The sequence below is a fragment of the Alligator mississippiensis genome, chromosome 13 (assembly GCF_030867095.1).
Source record: "Alligator mississippiensis isolate rAllMis1 chromosome 13, rAllMis1, whole genome shotgun sequence".
In the NCBI taxonomy this organism is placed as follows: domain Eukaryota; kingdom Metazoa; phylum Chordata; order Crocodylia; family Alligatoridae; genus Alligator; species Alligator mississippiensis.
In genome coordinates this window covers 2644595-2663790 of record NC_081836.1, presented here as the reverse complement: position 1 = coordinate 2663790, position 19196 = coordinate 2644595, and the positions used below count along the sequence as shown (strand labels likewise).

The following is a 19196-nucleotide window of genomic DNA, read 5'->3' as shown; positions in this document are numbered from 1 at the left end:
GTACCAACATGAGAGCGAGGAGGAGGAGGAAGGAAGAGCTAGCTCCTATACTGGGAGTCTGGTGGACAGAATTCGCCCCCATCCTGCAAGCCTCTGGGGAGAGGGAGAGGAATGAGCTGTACAGTGTGGGAGGGTGACAAGGCAGGTAGGACACAACTGCCCTTTTAAGTACAGGGGAATTGAGAGATAGCTACGAACAGCTTAGAGGAGTTGCAAACCTGGCGCTCTGATAGAAAGAGAGGCAAGCAATTCCTCTGATCTATTTGCTGAGATGGAGCCAGCAATAAAAGGGAAACTGCTTTTCCCTTTAGCATCTTCCCCTTGCTTCAGACCTGGCTGTTGCATACATGGAACATAGTGGGTAAGGGGGAAAAATTATTTTTCAACAGTATAAAGCAACCTCTTTTAGAACCTGCACTTCGACAAGATGGACTTTAAATCCATCTTGTGTCAGGCCTACCCTGGATGCTTTTTTGGTAACTGTGTTCTTGTGGCCCTGAATCAGTGCTGCATGCAGCAAACTAACTGTCAGACCACAGACACAGGTTATTCACATGGGGCTGAACAGAGATCCTCAGAAGGGCTTAGAAACTGAAAGCCAGGTGGCAGGGTTACCCAGAAGTGGTAGACAACGGGGGAAGGGTCAGTTTGGAATATCTGTTCTTTTTCCTTTGTTGAAAAAGTGCAATTTTAAGACTGAACATGACTCGCCCAGGAGTCAGGAATGCCTTGTTAAGATTCCCAAGCAAATGTTAACTGGATGCTGTTACAAAAACACAGTAAAGCACACAACCCGCAACATAATTCAGCACGCTGTGCGTGTCAGAGAGAATGTTCCCCTTGTCCATTTCTGAAGCACCTCAATGGAACAGTAATATTAAAAAGTACTATATTATTCTGTAACAAAGGTGTTTCTATAAAAATGCCCCAAAACTGCTTCTGATGACACTATAAAAAGCAGGTTAGGGAAGCCTGTAACAGCAACTCTGCTCTGAATGTCAGCCATGTACTTACAAAAATAGTACCAAAAACTAGATAGCAACCATCCTGAAAAACCATGGTCAGTACATGAAAGGACCAGATAATACAGGGAGAAGGAAAACTGGCTTTGGGGAAAAGCAAAGCTGAGCAGACATCACTGATAAAAGGCTAATGTTAGCAGTGCTCGCCCCTTATTACCTGAGGTGGAGTAGGTGTGGAGGTGGGTCTCACGATGGGAGGCGTAGGGTTTCTGCTGCCTCCTCCGGACATAATTTCTTCTGTTATGTCTTTGCCCCCCTGATTTGGATCCCGGATTCGGATCTAGAGGATTGAATACAGAAGTATGTCAAACTCATTAGATACCAGCATAGAGGGCAATAAAGGCAGCAAGTAAGCACAAGCCACATAAATCTCATAACATGAAGTATTAAATATAATGGATTCTGTATCAACCTCAGCTTCATTAACCAGACCTGTAACTGTTAGATGATAGGGCTCTAGTTTAAAAGTGGCTATCCTTTGGGCATGAGCAAATACAGTTTAACTGAATAAGCTTCAACAGAGCAGTATATCCATAAGTCTTACATCATTGTTTAAGCAACTTGTATCATTGCCAGAGCCAGAATGACAGTAAAACAATTAGAAAAGGTATCACTCATTGTGCATGACCCGTTAAGTATACAGTTTTTCACGTTGCAGATTAAACGCACTAAAACCAGGAAAATTTACAAGACACTGATCTGCCATAAAAATAAACCTGTTTGTCACAGGCTGACAAGGAAAGGCAAAGGTGAAGGATTATCAATGAGGAGGTCCAAATGCATCTCTCGGATTTGAAATCCAGTACTTCTGACTCCACCCTGGGTTGGCAAGAGTGAACTGGGGGTGGTTTAATTTCCCACTACCTTAAAAAAATACGCCCCCCCCCCCCCCCCCCACACTGGGGAAAAACAGTATCAAAGAAAATTCATAAAACCCCTGAAAACCTTGTGAAATGAAACACAATGCACATGTTGGATAATTTCTCTTTGCAACCGTATTTAATCCTAGAATACAAAAAGCCCGTATATTGTCCAAAATGAAATGTTAACAATTCTGTAATATAAGAACACGCTAATCAAGCCCTCCGCCCACTACCTACTTATGCATACCACTTTTGTATCTACTCAGAGATAGATACACTTAAAAACCAACATACTTGCTTTTTCAGCACCAAATTTATATAAAAAACCATGACCAGACTAATTCAAATGTGAATGCTTGGCTGATATTGAGCTGTTCAGACAGGAATGTAGCTCTTTAAAAAATTGACAGCATTCTGAACTCAACTATTCCACTTTAAATTATTTTAGTTCCACAAAAGTGGAAATAAACTGGAAACTGAAAATTGTGTTATAATCTCCTTCATGTACTCACACCTGGGTAGAAATCAAGATTTATCATTTTAAAGAACAGGAGACAAAAATGAAAGAATTGGGGAATCCAGTTCCATCCTTTTCTAGTTACCTAAAAACCCATGACCTTTTGGGATCATTCATATTGGGTAAATAGGTGGAAAAATTTCCAAAGCTTCATTGAACAGCTGTTGGATGTTGACCTTGGGAGCTTCCAGTAATATGTTATTAATTAGATAATTTTAGATTTCCATTAATATTGAAACACTGGTGCCATTCATGCGCGTTTGCCAAGCCTCTCCAAAGCCTCCTTCAATTAATTTTGTAAATTCAGTGCTATTTTGTAGAGACCCCTATAGGAAATGGGGACTATGTTTCAAAGTCCCTCTAACACTCAATGCAAGGTCTTTATACTAATTGGATGGAGGTTTAAAGAGATTCTTCCTAAAAGTTTTAGCAAGTGTCACTGGAACGGGCCATCAATCCTCTTTTTTCAGTCAACAAAGTACAAGGCTAGCAGTAGTTGCAGCACTTTTCAATGCAAGCTTTATATGGTGGATTATCTTTATCCTCAGGTCTCTCTCACACATACTCATTCTAGTGAAGAGGAGTGAACCAGAGACGTTCTTTTATTGTTTTTATTTTTTTTTACTATCTGACAAAATAGAAAACAGGGGCTGATTTTCAGGGGAAAGGTGCATGTGGTATGTGTGCAAATACAACTGGGTACCTAGGGATGATAGTTATCTTAAATGTGTCAAGTATGACAGTTCATGCCAGTTAAAGAAATAATGTAATATATTTAATTTAAAAGAGGATGTACTAAACAAATCAGTTATGACAAACACAAATACAAGCAAAGAAGTACACCCTTCAGGTTCAAATTCTACCAATGTATGAAAAAGTAACTATATTTATGAATTAATAATATTCAATTATCAGACATAACTAAAGAACTATAGTAGTAATGAGATGCAAAGTTTTATGTTAAATGGATTTTTAGCCATTTTTGCACTGATGCCACCTGCAAGTATAGACAAAGGATTTCACTCTAGAGGACTGCCAAAGACTAGCTACAGCTTGGGCAGTGGCAACAGAATATTCTCCTATAATGCCATAAAATGAGATGCTTCAAGTTGGAGTGATCAACTCAGTGGGTTACAACACAGTTTAATTTCTCTACCCATTCAGTATCTTTTAATTAGGCTACTAACACAGTGGGAAGGCAATTACGACCAATCCTGCTGATATCAGTAAGAATGGTACTTGTTCACTGCCATTCAGGCTGGGATCACAAGGGAAGCCAAAAAGCCATGAAATGATGGTAAGTTTAGTCTCTTTCAAAGTGGTGGAGAATAGGAAGGAAGCTTCACAGCCCCAGATATTTATGTACGTTCCTTACCCACAGCTCAAAGACAGGTTTGAAGTATTGTTTCTTAAAAGTGACAGAAATCAATCCACACTTGCAAAATCTGACAAAAGTATGTATATTCCACTCTAGTTAAGATGTTATAAAACCAAAAAAGGGGTTAAAATACAAAAGTGTAGATCAGAAAGTGTCAACTATAACAGCAAAATGGAGCAGTCAGCTATAAAAGCCCCAGAGAAACATGAGAAGATAACGGTCTCATCTAAATATACCATTTATATCAGTGGTTCTCTTCAGTGTTCACACCTTGCCATATACCACAACTGGAGCTCCCAAACTAAGTCCTAATAAATTAGGCTCTCTTACCGTTTTTTTCTCTCTCTTAGCTGGGGGAGGCTGCTGCTGCTGTGTAGGCACTATGATGGGTGCTGACTGATACACTGGCTGACTTGGGTAAAAAGGGGTGCCTAGGAAATCACAAGACAGAAATAGTTAGTTCATTTGTAAATGAATAAAAATTGTCAGTTGGAGAAAACCCTTTGGATCCTCCTTCCACTGGAAAGGGCGGGCCATGAAATAATGAACTTAAACTGCAACAAGGAAAATCTATGATTGGTATCAAGTTGGTTAAGCTAACTCTAAAGGTGGTTAAGCTCTCCCACGGGGGGCAGGACACAAAGTCTGAATTGCAGCATGGGAGACTGAAGTTAAATATTAGAAAGATCTTCTTAACTACACAGTAAAGCACTCGAGCAGAGTTCCTACCGAGGCTGTGGATTCTTCCATCGTTGCCTGGAACAGGGACGAACCTATCTGGAGTGAGGGGCTAAACTAGAGAGTTTCTTGAGGGTCTTTTCAGCCCTTTTTCCCTATCGTTCTTTAGAGAAATCCTACTCTCAGTACATTTCTGGAGTAGTCTGTGTGCTCTTCCTTTAACAGTTCTGTCGAATAAGCAACTGCCATCTCAAGACTAAATCTGGAGAGGAGAGAACTTACCATACCAGCAACTGGAGTTCAAGATCTGTTCTGGGCATACATACTTCACTAAGGAGATGTATGAATCTCAAGCACACAAGCTTGTGAGACTTTTTTGTCCTGGTATTACCATATAGTACATGCATGTCCCCCTTTGCCTCATGCTCTTGGACAATGGCATAAGGGTGCTGTGTGATTCTTATTTCTTGGTTTCCTTTCGGATTTCCAGGTACTCGTAAGACAGTTCTGCTTTTTAGCAAGTGAAGACACTGAATAGTACAGGTAGCCATCTGCCCTGCACTCGCATCGAAAATCACCCCATTTATTCTTCAGCTAGGCTAACATTCAATGGAAATAAAATTATTGTATGGCACTTCCTTGAGGAATTTCCTAATTGTATCTGTGCATGATATACCGAAAGGTAGCCTTTCATTCATGCAAGTGAGTGGTGAAATCCAATAAAACAAGCAAACCTCAGCCTAGTGAAATTTAACCTATAACTTGCACATTCAGTTTGTGCTCCTGCAGTGGAAAACCAGAACGAAAGGGCCTGAAGAGGTTTCTATTTCTTGGCTGAATACCTGGAACAGGCGGCTGCATACCAGAAAGCATTTAGAAACTCCTGATTTCAAACTGCTAAAAGCTGCAGCCACTGGTGGAAACTGCAGGTAATTCTGACAAACAACATGGCGGTTTGACTTAATTTCTTCAAGAGGAGTTTTTTGGCGGGTTTTTTTTTTTTTTTTGCAGTAGCTGAATTTTCTGCTATTTATGTAATTATTTGCAAGGTCAACATCACAGCAATGAGTAAGTACCCTACAAACCTTACTGAATTTACATTCACAATTCCCACATGGAAAGGAAGCATTGTCTTCCTGATTTTAAAGATGGGAAACTGAAGCAGAGAGACACAAAATGTTCTGCCCACAGGCACAGACAAAATCTATGTTAGGATATCCTGAGTTATGGCTGGGGTTGTCACCACAAGACCCTACCCCCTTCTCTCGTGTGGCATCATCAGACTGTTTTTTCGTGGATGTGTTAAGCTAGCTACTTCAGCTTTGAGGCCAGCATACTATATGAGAGGAGGAGTTTGGTTAACAAGAGATGGGATCAATGATTACACTCCTAGAAGGAGTTCAGTGTACTGATTACATAGGTGCTTTGTTCTCTTTGACCAGATATTCATGGAACATGTTATAGATTATTTTATTAGGAAAGGCCTGCTATGGACTTTAATGGCAAATGCTTCCTTTAAAAGAAAAAGGTTAAAAAAGCAAATGCTGAAAAGCAAGGGCAACCCTTGAAAGAAATACAGCTGCCAGCTGGAAAACAGAGGCTTCATCTCTTCTCTATAGTGAACCAGTCTTCTGCACCTACTGCATGTTCATTCCCTGTAGTTCAATGCTCCTCACACCTCACCTTCGTTCACTCCCACTTTGCAGCTATCGTGTACCTTGTTCTCTTGTAATAACAAAGGCTTTCGTATTTAAACTGCATATTTTCTGATTGTTGCCACTGTCTAAAGTCAATGCATGATGCTCAGGATTGGCTTCTTTATCTCCAAGCAGACAAGGCATATTTACGTTCTCCATAAGAAAGCTAAAGAGTGTCCAAAGTCTACCTACACAGTCAGGAAGCAATGGTAGGAGAGAGAAATGGGTGATCAGAGGCTAATCTCTAGTCAACTAGTGTGCATGCTGGCAACCTCTTCCTTGACTAGAACTTCTTTGCCTGGCTGGAATTAAACAGCCCTCGTCGTACTGGAAGGCCGCACCCTAGATTATCATCCCTGGCCTGCTAGCTCAGCACACTGATACTCAGCAGACACAGCCACCTTAGAGCAGGCAGGGACTGAAAGATTACAGCCCTATGTGGCAAGAAACCAGGGCAGCTCAAAGAATAGAGAAGAAATTAGAAGCACAACTTTTCCAAACTAAAAAAGTGAAGCAGAAAAATGGTATCTGGAGAGTTGGGAGGGACTCAGAAGCCAGACAAAAGAATCAGCAGAAAAGCAATAATTTACAACTATCCGCTGTGCTCTTCAAGTTAGAGTATCCTAATTGAACAGCAAATGCCACATTTATTTTCTGTATTTCTCTAGCAGTGTTGTTTTCTTTATTTCTTTATTTCTCTAGCAAGGTATACAAACAGAAGTTATCTTTTTCTACCACCCGATTCATTCGGAGATCCCCAATCCAAAGGAAGTGATATAATGGTAAATATCCAGGGTATTATTCCTAGCCATATATATTAGCTGTATGTGACAGCTGAAGGAAAAAATGATTTTCAGTTATATCATCTTCCTTTAAAATCAGTTTGCATTTCTTAATTTGCACATAATTTTGTTAATAAACTGGGATTATAAACTATTTAAAATCATCTTAATTTTAGTCCAATTCTAAAGCTCAACAATCGAGAATTAAATATTAAAAACTAGAAACATAAGTTTATAACTAAGGAAACCAAAAAGATGTATGACTATTCATATTAAGGGATAAATAATCACCAGTGACATTCCACACGGCAAACACATTTTATAATACACCAAAATGTTGGTATCTACAAATGAAAAGCATTATAGATGGAATTTAGTAGCAGCAGTAGTAGGATGCAAAAATCTTGAGATTTTTTTAAATATTCCCACAAACCAATAATAGCGCATTTTAAAAACGACCCAAAAACAACATGACAACACATATTCAATTACCGAGGACAGAAACTGTCGTCTTACAACAGGATCATGCAGATGGGCCCCTACCGGTTTCCGAGGGGCTCTGCACAAGCACAGGGGTCCATCTGCCTAGCTCCTCTTGCTGAATATGGCCCTCCATAGTAAGTAACTACTGCTGAGCTTACAAATATATATTGTTACTACTGTAGAAGTTGCGAAAACTGATCCATGTTACTAAACTGATTCTACATTTTAAAAGGGAAATTATCAACAACTGCCAGCCACATGAAACCAATATTCCAAATTAGATGCATTTTAATAATGGCTAAATCCCACCCCCTGTGCAAAAAGATGGGGTATATACACCTCATACAGGAATAGGTTCCTATCCCTAACTGAGACCAAACTGTTAATAAGAAAATAGCTGCTCTAAAAAACTACAGCATACACACTGGGGGAATGAGATAGGGAGGTTGCAAAGAAGCTGTGAAACAGCCACACGGAAAAGCAAATGGCCAAGGCAGGGAAGCTGTAGGAAGGAGCAGTGCTCTTCTGCTTAACACAGGATCCACTGGTGAGAAGCCAGAAGACCATTCCCCTCCTCTCTTCCCTTTACCGAGGGGAAGTGATGGCCCGAGAATTAAAGGAGTCCAGGACTAGAGTCCCAGGCTGGGGGAAGACAGAGGGCACACAACCTCTTTGGACCTTAGGACGTGACTTTAAACTTTCTCTTGCCCTGATGCGGGGTGACTGACTTATGGGTGACAGGACCAACATGCAAGGCTTGGCCACGGCAGGTGAGGGAGGGAGTCATGCATGCTAACACAGCTTTTGACAGGGAGCCAGAGAGAAGAGTCTGCTTCCTCTTAGGAATGAATATTACTGGTTTTTAAAAGTTAAATATAATATTTAGGTTTGGAGTTCACAAAACTACTCTTATTTAAGAAAAAAGTGCACGTCTGTCTTTGCTCACACACGTCACACTAACTGTCAACATTTAATTTCTTATTATGGAACTGTTACATCTGGAGAATTCCCACAAAAAGTCTTTGGCCATCCGAACTCCCCCACAAAAAGCTCACTCTTTCCCTCCACAAAATAGATCCCTTGAAATGGCCGAATGATTTATTAACCTTTTCTACTATTAGCAAATTGATCATAAAGCTGTCGACATGTTGTGAATGCTCTCCCTGTTCCTGTCATATTTGATTCAAAAGGTTATTTGTGCAACAAATATAAGCCCATAAGATGTCCAGAAGCAGTTCAATTTGACTGACCACCCAGGTTATATAGCTTTGTTTTTTCTCCGTTTCTAAATGCCAAATAGAAGGTAGGGCAGGACGGCACCTTAGAGACTGGTTTAAAAAGGCATGAGCTATTGTAGCCCGCAATCTACTTCATCTTGTGCTAGTGTACAAGCTCAGGCCTCTCTGAACTGGTTAGTCTCTAAGGTGCCACCCTTCCCTACCTTCAGGCTAACATGGTTCAAACGGTTGAAAAATGACCAAGGCTCAGCTATATTAGAGTTCTGTCAGCATTGCTATGTTAGCTATGACTATGAAAAGCTCTGCTGGCAAAATCCCCAATGTTGATGCAGCTCCGCTCGCAGAAGGTCTCTGGTGCTCTGGGAAACTAATGGAGCTCTGCCGGCAGACGAATTCGTGTTGACAGCGTTGCATCTATGTGAGGAGGTTTGCTGCCTTGGCTCTGCTGTGGAGCTGCAGCTGTAGGAGAGCTAAGGAGGCTGAGCCATGTCCTGTGGATTTAGCTCTTCCAGAAGTTTTTCTGCCTCTAGTTATGCCAGCTCCCCTGAACAATGTGAGTTCTGCTGGCAGAAGCCACCTTCTGCCAGCCGAGCAGCAGCCATGCTGGAGGTTTTGTCCACACAGAAACACCGGCTGTAGGATGCAATCTTTTCACACTCGGTAGACACTGTAACTCTACCGATGGAGCTTTGTTATGCAGATAAGGGGCTAAGAAATGTTAACTGCTACATTGCTATGCATGTAGTCAGTGCTTAGTTTAATGGAACTGGCACTATCAGGCATTTTCACAATGCATTAATAAATAATGGTGACTGAACAGTGATTAAAAAATAGCAAATACTCTTCTTCACACAAGATTAAGCGCAGCCATTCCCAAGTGCTCATGCATACCAAAACCGGCTAGCATGAATCACAGGACTAAATAATAAGGACTGTGACATGTTCAATTTGAACAGCTATATGGGATTCAAACAAGTGCCCAGGAAATGGAATAAAAATATTTAAACAGATCTAACACAATAAGAACAAACCAATAAAACATGATCACCTACAGAAATACCACCTCCAACCCCCACCAGTACCACTACAACCCCTGCCCTGCTTACCATAAGCATTGGGGAATTCTCCAGGACCCGGTCCTGGATAAAATGGGCCTGGCCCCGGTGGCTGAACAGGATACTGCTGCGGAGGCCCCACGTACGGAGGACCGCTATGACGATACTGGCGAAGAGAAATTACAAGGAATTTACAACTAACTGGCAAACAACATGGCGTCATACATGGAAGCTGCAGTTAACCAGGTTGGCAACCCCCCCCCCGTCCCCTCCCCCCCAAAAAAACCCAACCATAAGAATGAGATGATGAAACCCTGCTATACAGATTCAGATTGCTTGCCTGCCAAAAAGCATGTTGTAAGGATGAAATGCAAGCTGTGTAATCTGAGGTAAAGACATGCAGGAAACCAGAGCTGAAATGCACAATACTCAACTTGATTTCTGTAATGCAGTAAGCTCATGAAGCCCAGTGCTTTATAGCAACAGCACAGGTATTAAACCAATTCAAGGGCATTTATGGTACTAGATATTTTCTAATAGTTTAGTTTCTCATGAGCTCTTGTAGGAAAAGGAAACTATTTCATCTAAAATATAAAAAGATATAGTTTATGATTACCAACTCCCCTCTCTTCCCCACCCTCTGCCAAGCCAGAGAAAGGGAGATTTAATGAAGTAGAGCTTATGCTGCTAATAACTCTATTAAGTTTTCTCTCTCCACCCTTTCCTACAGTCTTTGAGGATGGCCTTTTTAAAATCCAGGTGCATTACCCAGCTGTAATAGGTTCCAGGTGCCTAAGCAATATATTACCTGTGGTATACAGTACTGGGGGCCCTGGGGCATTGGATACGGCATTGGCAGGTGGTTAACCATCATGATGTGTTGGTTGGTTTGATACACTGCAGTTGGTGTTTGCGCACCAGGACGGATGGAAGGGCTGCTGTTCTGGATGGTAGCTCTTGGAGGCTGTATTTGAGGCCTCTGAAAAAACTGGGGGAAGGGAAGTGGGGGGAAAGGTCATTTTCCCTGAAAAGTTAAAGTAGTTTCAACATCAAATAACAGCAGAAAAAAACCCACAGTATTATTAAAATGAAACATTCAAAGGGTTGCCACACACTCAGAAAACTGAAGGACCATGTTTATTAATCTTTAGATATGAGCTCCATATGACAACCCCCAGTTTTAAAAAGCACAAGGAAAGAGAAAAGCAGATTGAATAAAAGCGAACTCTCAAGCTCTGATTTGTAACCGTACAACCATTAGTTTGTGTCTAGTAAATTATATGCACAAGCTTTCAGCCTGGTAGTAAATGGAAAGGATTCTCTGCTAAATATATATTTTACAGGCTGGGGCTATTACAGAAAGGTCACCTTTACAAGAAATGTGCTACAGGAGTAAAAGATCAAGGAAAGTGCTCCAAAAGAGCTAACACCCAAACAACTAGGAGGAGATCACAGATATCCCAATACCTACCCTCTTTGTCCGATTAAAATTCTGAATGAGCCATTTGTCCTGCATTCCTTCTTCAAACGAGTGGCAACCCCTTCCCGAGTTGCACCACTTTTTTCCATCACATCTGCATGAAATAATCCACCACACAAGTGTAGCCCATACTCAAAGACCCAGGAGAAAAGCAACCTGGTGAAATGTTGCTCAGATCTCACCCTCTTAAGACAGGCACCAGCATCCAAAGTCATGGAAGCATTTGTGGCACTAGAAGACTGACCTCCTACTAAAACTTTAATAGCCCTAAAAATTAAATAGGTAAGATATGCATCTGACAATAGTACATTCACTATATGATATAGAGACATTTATGCCATGCAGAACCAGTAGTTAAAATTACCTGAATGGGTCTGAATCCTCCCTTCAGTAACGAAGCAAGAAAGCAGCAGGAAACAGAAAGAAAGCCAATGGAACAGCTTATAGATCAATAGGAAGGAGTAGGTTATAACATGCACCCTAATGCACACTGTTTCATTAATCTCTCTCTCCAGCTTTCTGTAATAGGTTAAGTCAAACAGCAGGAAAATACTGAACCGATATGAAATAATCTTCTATCAGAATCCCAATGGCACCAAATAGTTTTTTTTTCTAGAACATCTTACACTGAATAAAATATAATTAAAAAAAAAAGAATTTGCAGCAGACAGGATACTGGAGGAAGATTTTATGTTCCTAACATCAACATTTTTTCTTTCCCTTTTCCAGCCCTTTAGAAAATCCAGAAGTGGCGTTATGTGCAAAACAGCAATAAGCCATGCTCAGCCCCTGAACCTGATCTCCAACTCTGCACCAAGGCTGGGAGAACAGGAGACACTGTGTATTCAGCTGTTAAGCAGAAGTAAGATAATCACGTATCACTCTACAAACAAGACTGCTGATTTATCTAGTGCAATAAAGCAAGTGGTCAATCTGTAGTAAACTATGAGCAGGCAGAGGGGGAGGGTCAATGGCTATGGTGGAGTGGGGAGCTGGACTGGGCTTTTCTAGCCCGATTTTGGGAAAGGAGCTGGCCTGTATAATTTACGGTGTATTCACTGTGAGGGGTAGGAGCAGGGTGGAAGGATCCTGGGATACGTCTGGGCCAGAAAACAACAGCAGCGATAATAATCTCTGCTCCTTCTTGAAGACTGGGAGGAAGCTAAGCAACTTCTGCATTGACTGATTTCTCCAGGCAAATCAGTGATTTCTCCCTATGTCTGAACTCTAGCTAAAATGAAGCACCAGCAAAACATTTCTTACCAAACCAATTAAATCTGGCTGAAGAACCATACCATTAATCACACTCTACAAGATGTTTTGAACCAGAAGTTTTAATTATTTAGAAAGAAGGCAGTGGTGGTGAAGATGAAAGACAAAAAGACCAAATTAGAGCCATGTCGATGCGAGTATAAACAAGGTGGTTGCCCAGACATGGGGGGGTGGGGGGGTGGAAATACCTCTAGATGTATAAGAAAATGTGCTACATTCATGCTGATAGCGCCTGTAATTTGCAGGTCATCCAATGTCCAGTGAGACCAGACAGAGTGAAAACAAATATAACCTCATCCCTGTCCCCAGAGCTTCTGTCTAACACTTTAATTTCTAAAATCTCTTGCAATCACAAAAGTATCCCCCAAATCAGGACTCCCCAAAGACAGGCTACAACAAGCAGGTAAGTAATGTTCAAAGATGATGGCTGCAACTCTAGTTATTCTTCAGGTGTCAGCAACTGGCTTACAAATATGGGGTTATTTCTGGCCCACCAGCTACTTACAGTGGATCCTCTCAGTCGGGGGGGGGGGGGGGGGGGGGGGGAATCAAACAACCCAGTAACCAGTAAGAGAGATAAAAGTTTTTGTATATATTCATGGTAACAAGGGACTGGAGACTGAATGTCGATCTCTCTTTATCACTAAATTGGCTAGCCAGAGTTTTAGTCTTCTAAATCAGTATGATTCTACAAGTGAAGAAAAATTAAGACAGTTTATACATTTAAAGTATAAGATTCTGGTCATCTGCCACTGGAAAAGACATGTTAAAATTCTCCAATAAAAGTCCCTCCATCCTCAGGAGCAACGAAGAAGCCTGTTGGCAAACATGCAATACAGACCACTGACACGGGACAAAAGAAACTCATGGAACTGGAAAGCACTAATTTGGGGGTGTATTTTCATGAGAATCACCAGGACACAGTGTGTCGAAAAGATCACGTCGAGTTGTCTCTAAAGTCACGGGGGTGAAATGCTGAACAAAGTCTGCTTCCAGGAAAACAAGCTGGCTCTTCTCTGCGCTGTGACAGGTGGGATGAAACTGCACTTTGGACCAAAACACGGTGCGTTCCAAAGCACATGGAGTATTTAGCAAGCTCGCTCGGGCCTCGTTAACTATTACACAGCTGTCTCCCTCTGCAATTCTGCAGTAAAAACGAGCCCCCCAGCGAGGAGAGCACCGGGGTTTGAGAAACTGCAAACTATTTGTTGTAGCAGAAATATCTAAAAGCCAGTTACAGCTCTGGGCAGGGAGAAGAGAGTTAAGAGCAAGATGATTTCGTTACTTATAAAACCACAGATATTAGGAAATCAAGGAAGCTGTGTGCATGTAAAAGCAGTAGGAGACGGGAATCAAACCCACTGCTTCAAGTAATAAATAATGTGGTCATAGCTCTTGTTCTAAAGCTTGTAAGTGAGAGCTCTCTGGAGGAATTAATTGAATTATTTTTAGCTATAGCAATGCTACCAAATGAAAAACTAAGCCCTTAATTCTAGAGAAAGGCAGAAATCCACAAGAGCAGAGAACAGCTCATTTGACCTCTATGTAAGTTCCACCATGGTTAAAATGAGCAAGTCCTAGTTAGAACATTTTACAGACTATCATTTCCTCACCTCTCCCAAGTTAAGCGGCCAATGGTCAAAACTGCTCTTTAATTACACTGTTGTGCAGCTCCGATTCGCTAACAGTTCAAATGCCACAAACGGACTTGCAAATACGAATACATATACATTAGGCAGAAGTACTGCAAATAGTAATGTACATAGTGCGGCCATGACAAAAAATGACAACATTCAAAATGATGGCTGACACTGTGCATGTATATAGCTAGAGCATCAAAATATACATATTATGTTATCAGGGCTAATATTTACAAAATACTAAACCATGGCAATGTTCATGTTAGAAATTCTCCACACCATCAACCGTTCCTTAACCACCCCCAAATAATCCCTCCTAGGCCTTATACCTAATAAGGCTTCAATTTATGTGAAAGACATACTACAATAATAGTTGCACAAAACTGGAAAATATTGTCTAGCATGTTTACAAACACTGAGCTTCAAACCAAATGTTTCTAATGCACAAACTCAAAAAGATGCTTTTCCTTAGGAAGTACAAATGTAGCCTTTTAATCACAGCTTCGTTATTGGGTTTGTTTTTTTCTTTTTCAATTAAAAATCACTTCTTAACTACACGAAAAACAAAAGATATAGAACAGCTCCATATCTAGGGTATGTGTAAACAATACAGAGCTCTTACCTAAGAATTGTTATCCTTACAAAGTGAGGCAGGTGTCATTATGCCCATTTTACAGATCAGGAGACTGAGGCAGAGAGGGAAATAACCTGCCAAAAATCACTCAACAGACCAGTGGCATTCTTCCAAGTCCTAGTACCCTGCCCCACATACTAGGCTTCACTGTGAACACAGGACTGGAAAGAACTTCCAGGGTCAGTAGGTTCAGTCCCTTGCTGCTGCAAGCAACCACAGCATATATCCATTTTTGTAAACAGCTTTACATCTTTTTGAAAGTAGTTTTTTGCTCCTCAACTAATATGAAAAGGCTCTTCAAGAGATTTATTCTGATGGCTAGAAATCTTTTAAATTTCAAGCATAAATTTATTCATGACGAGCGCATACCCATTTATTCTTGGGCAAACACTATGCTTCTAGACACCAATCTCATTGCCCCTCAGCCAACATTTTGCTAGGTTAAGCAAGCCAGACTCCTATCTTCTCTTGTAAGACAAGCTCTCCATTCCCTGGACCATTGTAATAGGCTTTCTTTGCACCTGTCCCAGTATGAGCCTTCCACAGGAGGTCTCATCAGGACCTTATACCATAGCATCAAAGCTGCCTTTTCTTACAGAAAAATAACTCTTGTGGCACACTCCAGGATCACAGTTGCCTATTTCACAGCCCAATCACACTGGTGGCTCATAGTCATCTTATGATCAACCAGTATACCCAGGTTGGTCTTCTCAGTCATTTACAGATAATGAGCTCCCAGCAAAGAGAGGAAATTCTTATTAGCCACTGGAGTCCAAGCTCCCAGCTAACAGAGGAGATCCTTATTAGTCACTGGAGTCCAAGCCCCATTTCTATTCCATCTACTAGATGTCTAAACCTGTGCTGTCTTTTGCCCCGAAAGCATGTCTCACCTTAGAAGAGCTCCCCAATTCTACCCAGGTAGGTCCCTTGCTCTGATATTCTCCGAGTGTGCCTCCAGAGCGCATAAGCACTAAGGAGGGAATCGCCTACAAAAAATGCTGGGTGCGGCTGTTTGTACGAAGCCTTGATCCCCAGGTGTCTGACTTGCGGCTGCACATTACCTACCTCAATCATTTCACAATTCAAATCACTTTAGGGCAATTTGATTAAGAAAAAAAAAAATCCAGATGCTTTCACTGAGGCTGGGCTGCGGAGGAGGGAAGGGATGCAAGAGACAGGGGCCAGAAAGAGAACATGCAAAACGGAGCCTGACTTTGTAGCCCAGAAGGGAGGGCACTCCACTAGAAGGGAATTTCTGCTCCAAAAGGTACTTATACATTTTGCATTAAATAACTACTGGATAAAATGAATAAGCAGCACTGGGAGCAGAACTACGGACTCCCTGTTTTCCAAAGGATTGCCCCATGCGCTAGATCACAGATTCATGCTCCCTCTGGTTTCCCCTCCTTCTGGCTATGGTCTCAGCTTTACCATGAGGAATGGAAGATACCTTTCAAGCCTGCTGGTTACGGCACCTTCCTGGGAAGTGGGAATTCAGGTCTCCCACTTGCCTGACAAGTGCCTAACCACCAGCCCACTGGGCAAATGCGGGTGGATCTTCCTTCTCCACCACCAGAACTACTACTATTGCTGCTACCTCTTCTAAGGTGTTCACAGTTCAGATGAAAGGGTAGATGAAAAACAGCTGTATTATCAGCTTTTTCATGGACTTGAACAGGATGGATTAGAATTGCATTTAGAGATCTAGTCACCCAAAATATATTATGCCTCACCTAGTCATCTAGTAAATGGAATAGGATCTGGCCTTAAATGCAAGATTTTGTATTTTGTACTACCGTTTGTCCAGTTTTTATTACTCCAGCCATTCCCATATGATATCCTAATTTTCCCCTGTATCAATGATGCTTTCTAACTCTGTCATCAACCTATTTCATCAGCACACACTTATTTTTTGTGTCAACATTATGAGTGGAAATATTAAATAAGGAGTCCCAAGACTGATCCTCAAAGACCTCCACTAGCAACCCATCTCCAGCACAATAATTCCCATTTCAACACTGGGTGCATCTACATGAGACAAAACCTGTGCTAATACGCTACTGCGCAGTGTTATTAGGCTACTGTACAGTACACGTCACTAAAACTGTGTGCCGGTGCTACTCCACAGTGGCGCAAGTTACTGCACATTGATTTAGTGCCTGGTTCTCCAAGTATTAAATGTAATGCACAGTAACTCCGGTGCACAAATGAACATGTAGACACACTCATTGTTTCTTTTATCTGCCTTGTAACAAATCCCTTTATCCACCTCACCAGTCTTGTATTAATCTCCTCCTTCTCTAGTTTGCCCAAGTCTTCCATGGGGTAACATATCAAATGCTTTGCTCAAGTGCAGGTAGAATCTACAATGTGCTCCCTGTCCAGAAAATCAGTAATTTGCTCAAAGGTATCATCCTGACCTGGCATAATTTACTTTTGGTGCACCCATGCTGCATTGTATCCTGTCCTCCCTTACCCTGTGTCCATAAACTGTGTCTAGCAGGAGTAACAAGAACAAGCTATGTTTATTTAGTCTTTCAGATATAATACACATCAGACACTTGCCTATACATTTCTGGTCAAATGAATTGGTAACTGTAATAGGACTGCCACAAATTAAGCCTTGCAGCCTCTTAAAGAGTGCCACTCCGATCCCATCCCTGCCCAGTCCACTGCTCTTTCTGTTCCCTGCCCCCTACCTCCCCAGTCTGCCGTGTGCCACACACAGAGGCTGCCCATGCCACGTGTGGCACCTGTGCTGCAGGCTGGCCACTCCCAGTGTAGAGGAAGTAACACCCCCCACCTCACCACCACCTGCTTCCCAATCTAACCCCGCATAGGAGAGGCTGCGCACGCCAGCACTCTCACAAAGTAACCACACAGTTGCTGACAAAGGAGCTGGAACCAACTGAAAAATACATAAATATTTATAAGTATAAAATATAAAAATAGCTTTTTATCATTGGGATGGGATAGTGGCGGCACTATTGAAACGCTGAATCCCTTCCTGATCTAATAATGCTGACAATTTATCGGGCAGTTACTAACTTGACTCTCAAGCAGGTCTTTGGAGAAGCAGACAAAGAAAGTCAAGGAACAGGACAGAGAGGGAGCATTCTGGTTCTTCTCGGACTATAAATACTTTATGAAAATCATTTACAAGCCGTGGTAAAACGACATGCCTTTACAGGTGAGTTACTCCCCCCATTTTGTTAATCTAAGAGAAAGCTCTTGACATCACAGTTCTGATCAGCTAGAAGACGGCAGGCTCTGTCATGAATCTAAAAGTGCCAATAAACCATATTTATTGTTAAAAAATACCATGCTAATACAAACAAGTCCTACTTGATTCTTAATAGAATATGGTAAGATTTTAGGAAAAAAATGCCTGTTAATATAAATGCCACAGGAAAAAAAATTAAAGTGATTTTGGCAACAGCCTCTGATCAGATTTACTAGCTCTTGGCTGAAAGCAATATTACATGAAAAGCACTTGTGTAAATTGTGCAAAGAATATAGTAACCTCAAGCTAAAATTGGACAAACTAAAGCTCTGTAGCTAGGAAATTAGCCTTATGATGAAGACAGTAATGTCAGAAAGGGAAAGAAAATGTTTCAGTTTATACTCAGCCTTATTTTTGATTCTAATTCTATTGGCTTTTTCTGAACATCCATTTTAAAGTCTTTAAAAAAATTAAAGGCTACTTTAAATTTCTGACTTCCGGGTAGAAGAAAACTACACAATACTATTTTTTTCTTTTTAAAAACCAGGGCCAGAAGCATCAAAATGGCTCATTCTCCACAAACAAACACACATACAAATAGAGGAACATCAAATTACAGATCTGTAACATCAAAACTAGCAAGAATGGCCTGGTTGGCTTTTCTGCCCGAGTCCCTGATTTGAACACAGGCTCTGGCATTTAAAGGAAAACACAAAGTGACAGTGCTTTTAAAGACATATTCTTCAAACACGTTATACTGCCATTTTGCCTAATTCCAGAAGGTGAAACTTTGCCACAGTTCCTCTAACAAGTAAAATACTGGGATCAAAAAGTAGAGTTGCAACACTTTAAAAAAAACCTCCTTGTCAGAATCAGGGCAGCTATTTTCACTGGACTTGGGTTACTGTTTACTTGGAAAACATTAAAACTGGACAAGAGGTCATGAAATCACATGAACTTCCATTTCTTCTACAGCGTCCAAATGAGTGTGACAGTCAGAACTTACAAGTTCATAATATTTATTTCAATACATTCTTGTAAAGTTTCCAATCCCCTTCAATAACATAAGTCATGCTAATTTCAACATCTTGATGATATAATAAATTCCAGGAAAGAGCATTAGATAATATTCCATATCGTATCAGTTCAAAAGTACATGGAATCGATAAATGAGAGATGCAATATACCCATAATGATACAGAAAACTTAAATTTAAAATAAACACTTGTCCTTT

At 41.1% G+C, this 19196-nt stretch overlaps 1 protein-coding gene across 12 annotated transcripts in view; it reads right to left on the bottom strand.

Annotated features, from left to right (window-relative positions):
- EIF4G3 (eukaryotic translation initiation factor 4 gamma 3) overlaps positions 1 to 19196 on the bottom strand; it is a 174717-nt gene that overhangs the window by 65633 nt on the left and 89888 nt on the right. For 7 of the 12 annotated variants that reach the window (XM_059716609.1, XM_059716601.1, XM_059716605.1 and 4 more), the window contains 5 exons: positions 11558 to 11578; positions 10522 to 10701; positions 9765 to 9879; positions 4111 to 4211; positions 1180 to 1302 (listed from right to left, as the gene is read on the bottom strand). In XM_059716609.1, the coding sequence (XP_059572592.1) occupies positions 1180 to 1302; positions 4111 to 4211; positions 9765 to 9879; positions 10522 to 10701; positions 11558 to 11578 (540 nt within the window). The remainder of the gene's footprint in view (positions 1 to 1179; positions 1303 to 4110; positions 4212 to 9764; positions 9880 to 10521; positions 10702 to 11557; positions 11579 to 19196) is intronic. The other 5 variants (XM_059716603.1, XM_059716604.1, XM_059716611.1 and 2 more) reach the window with 1 other exon arrangement.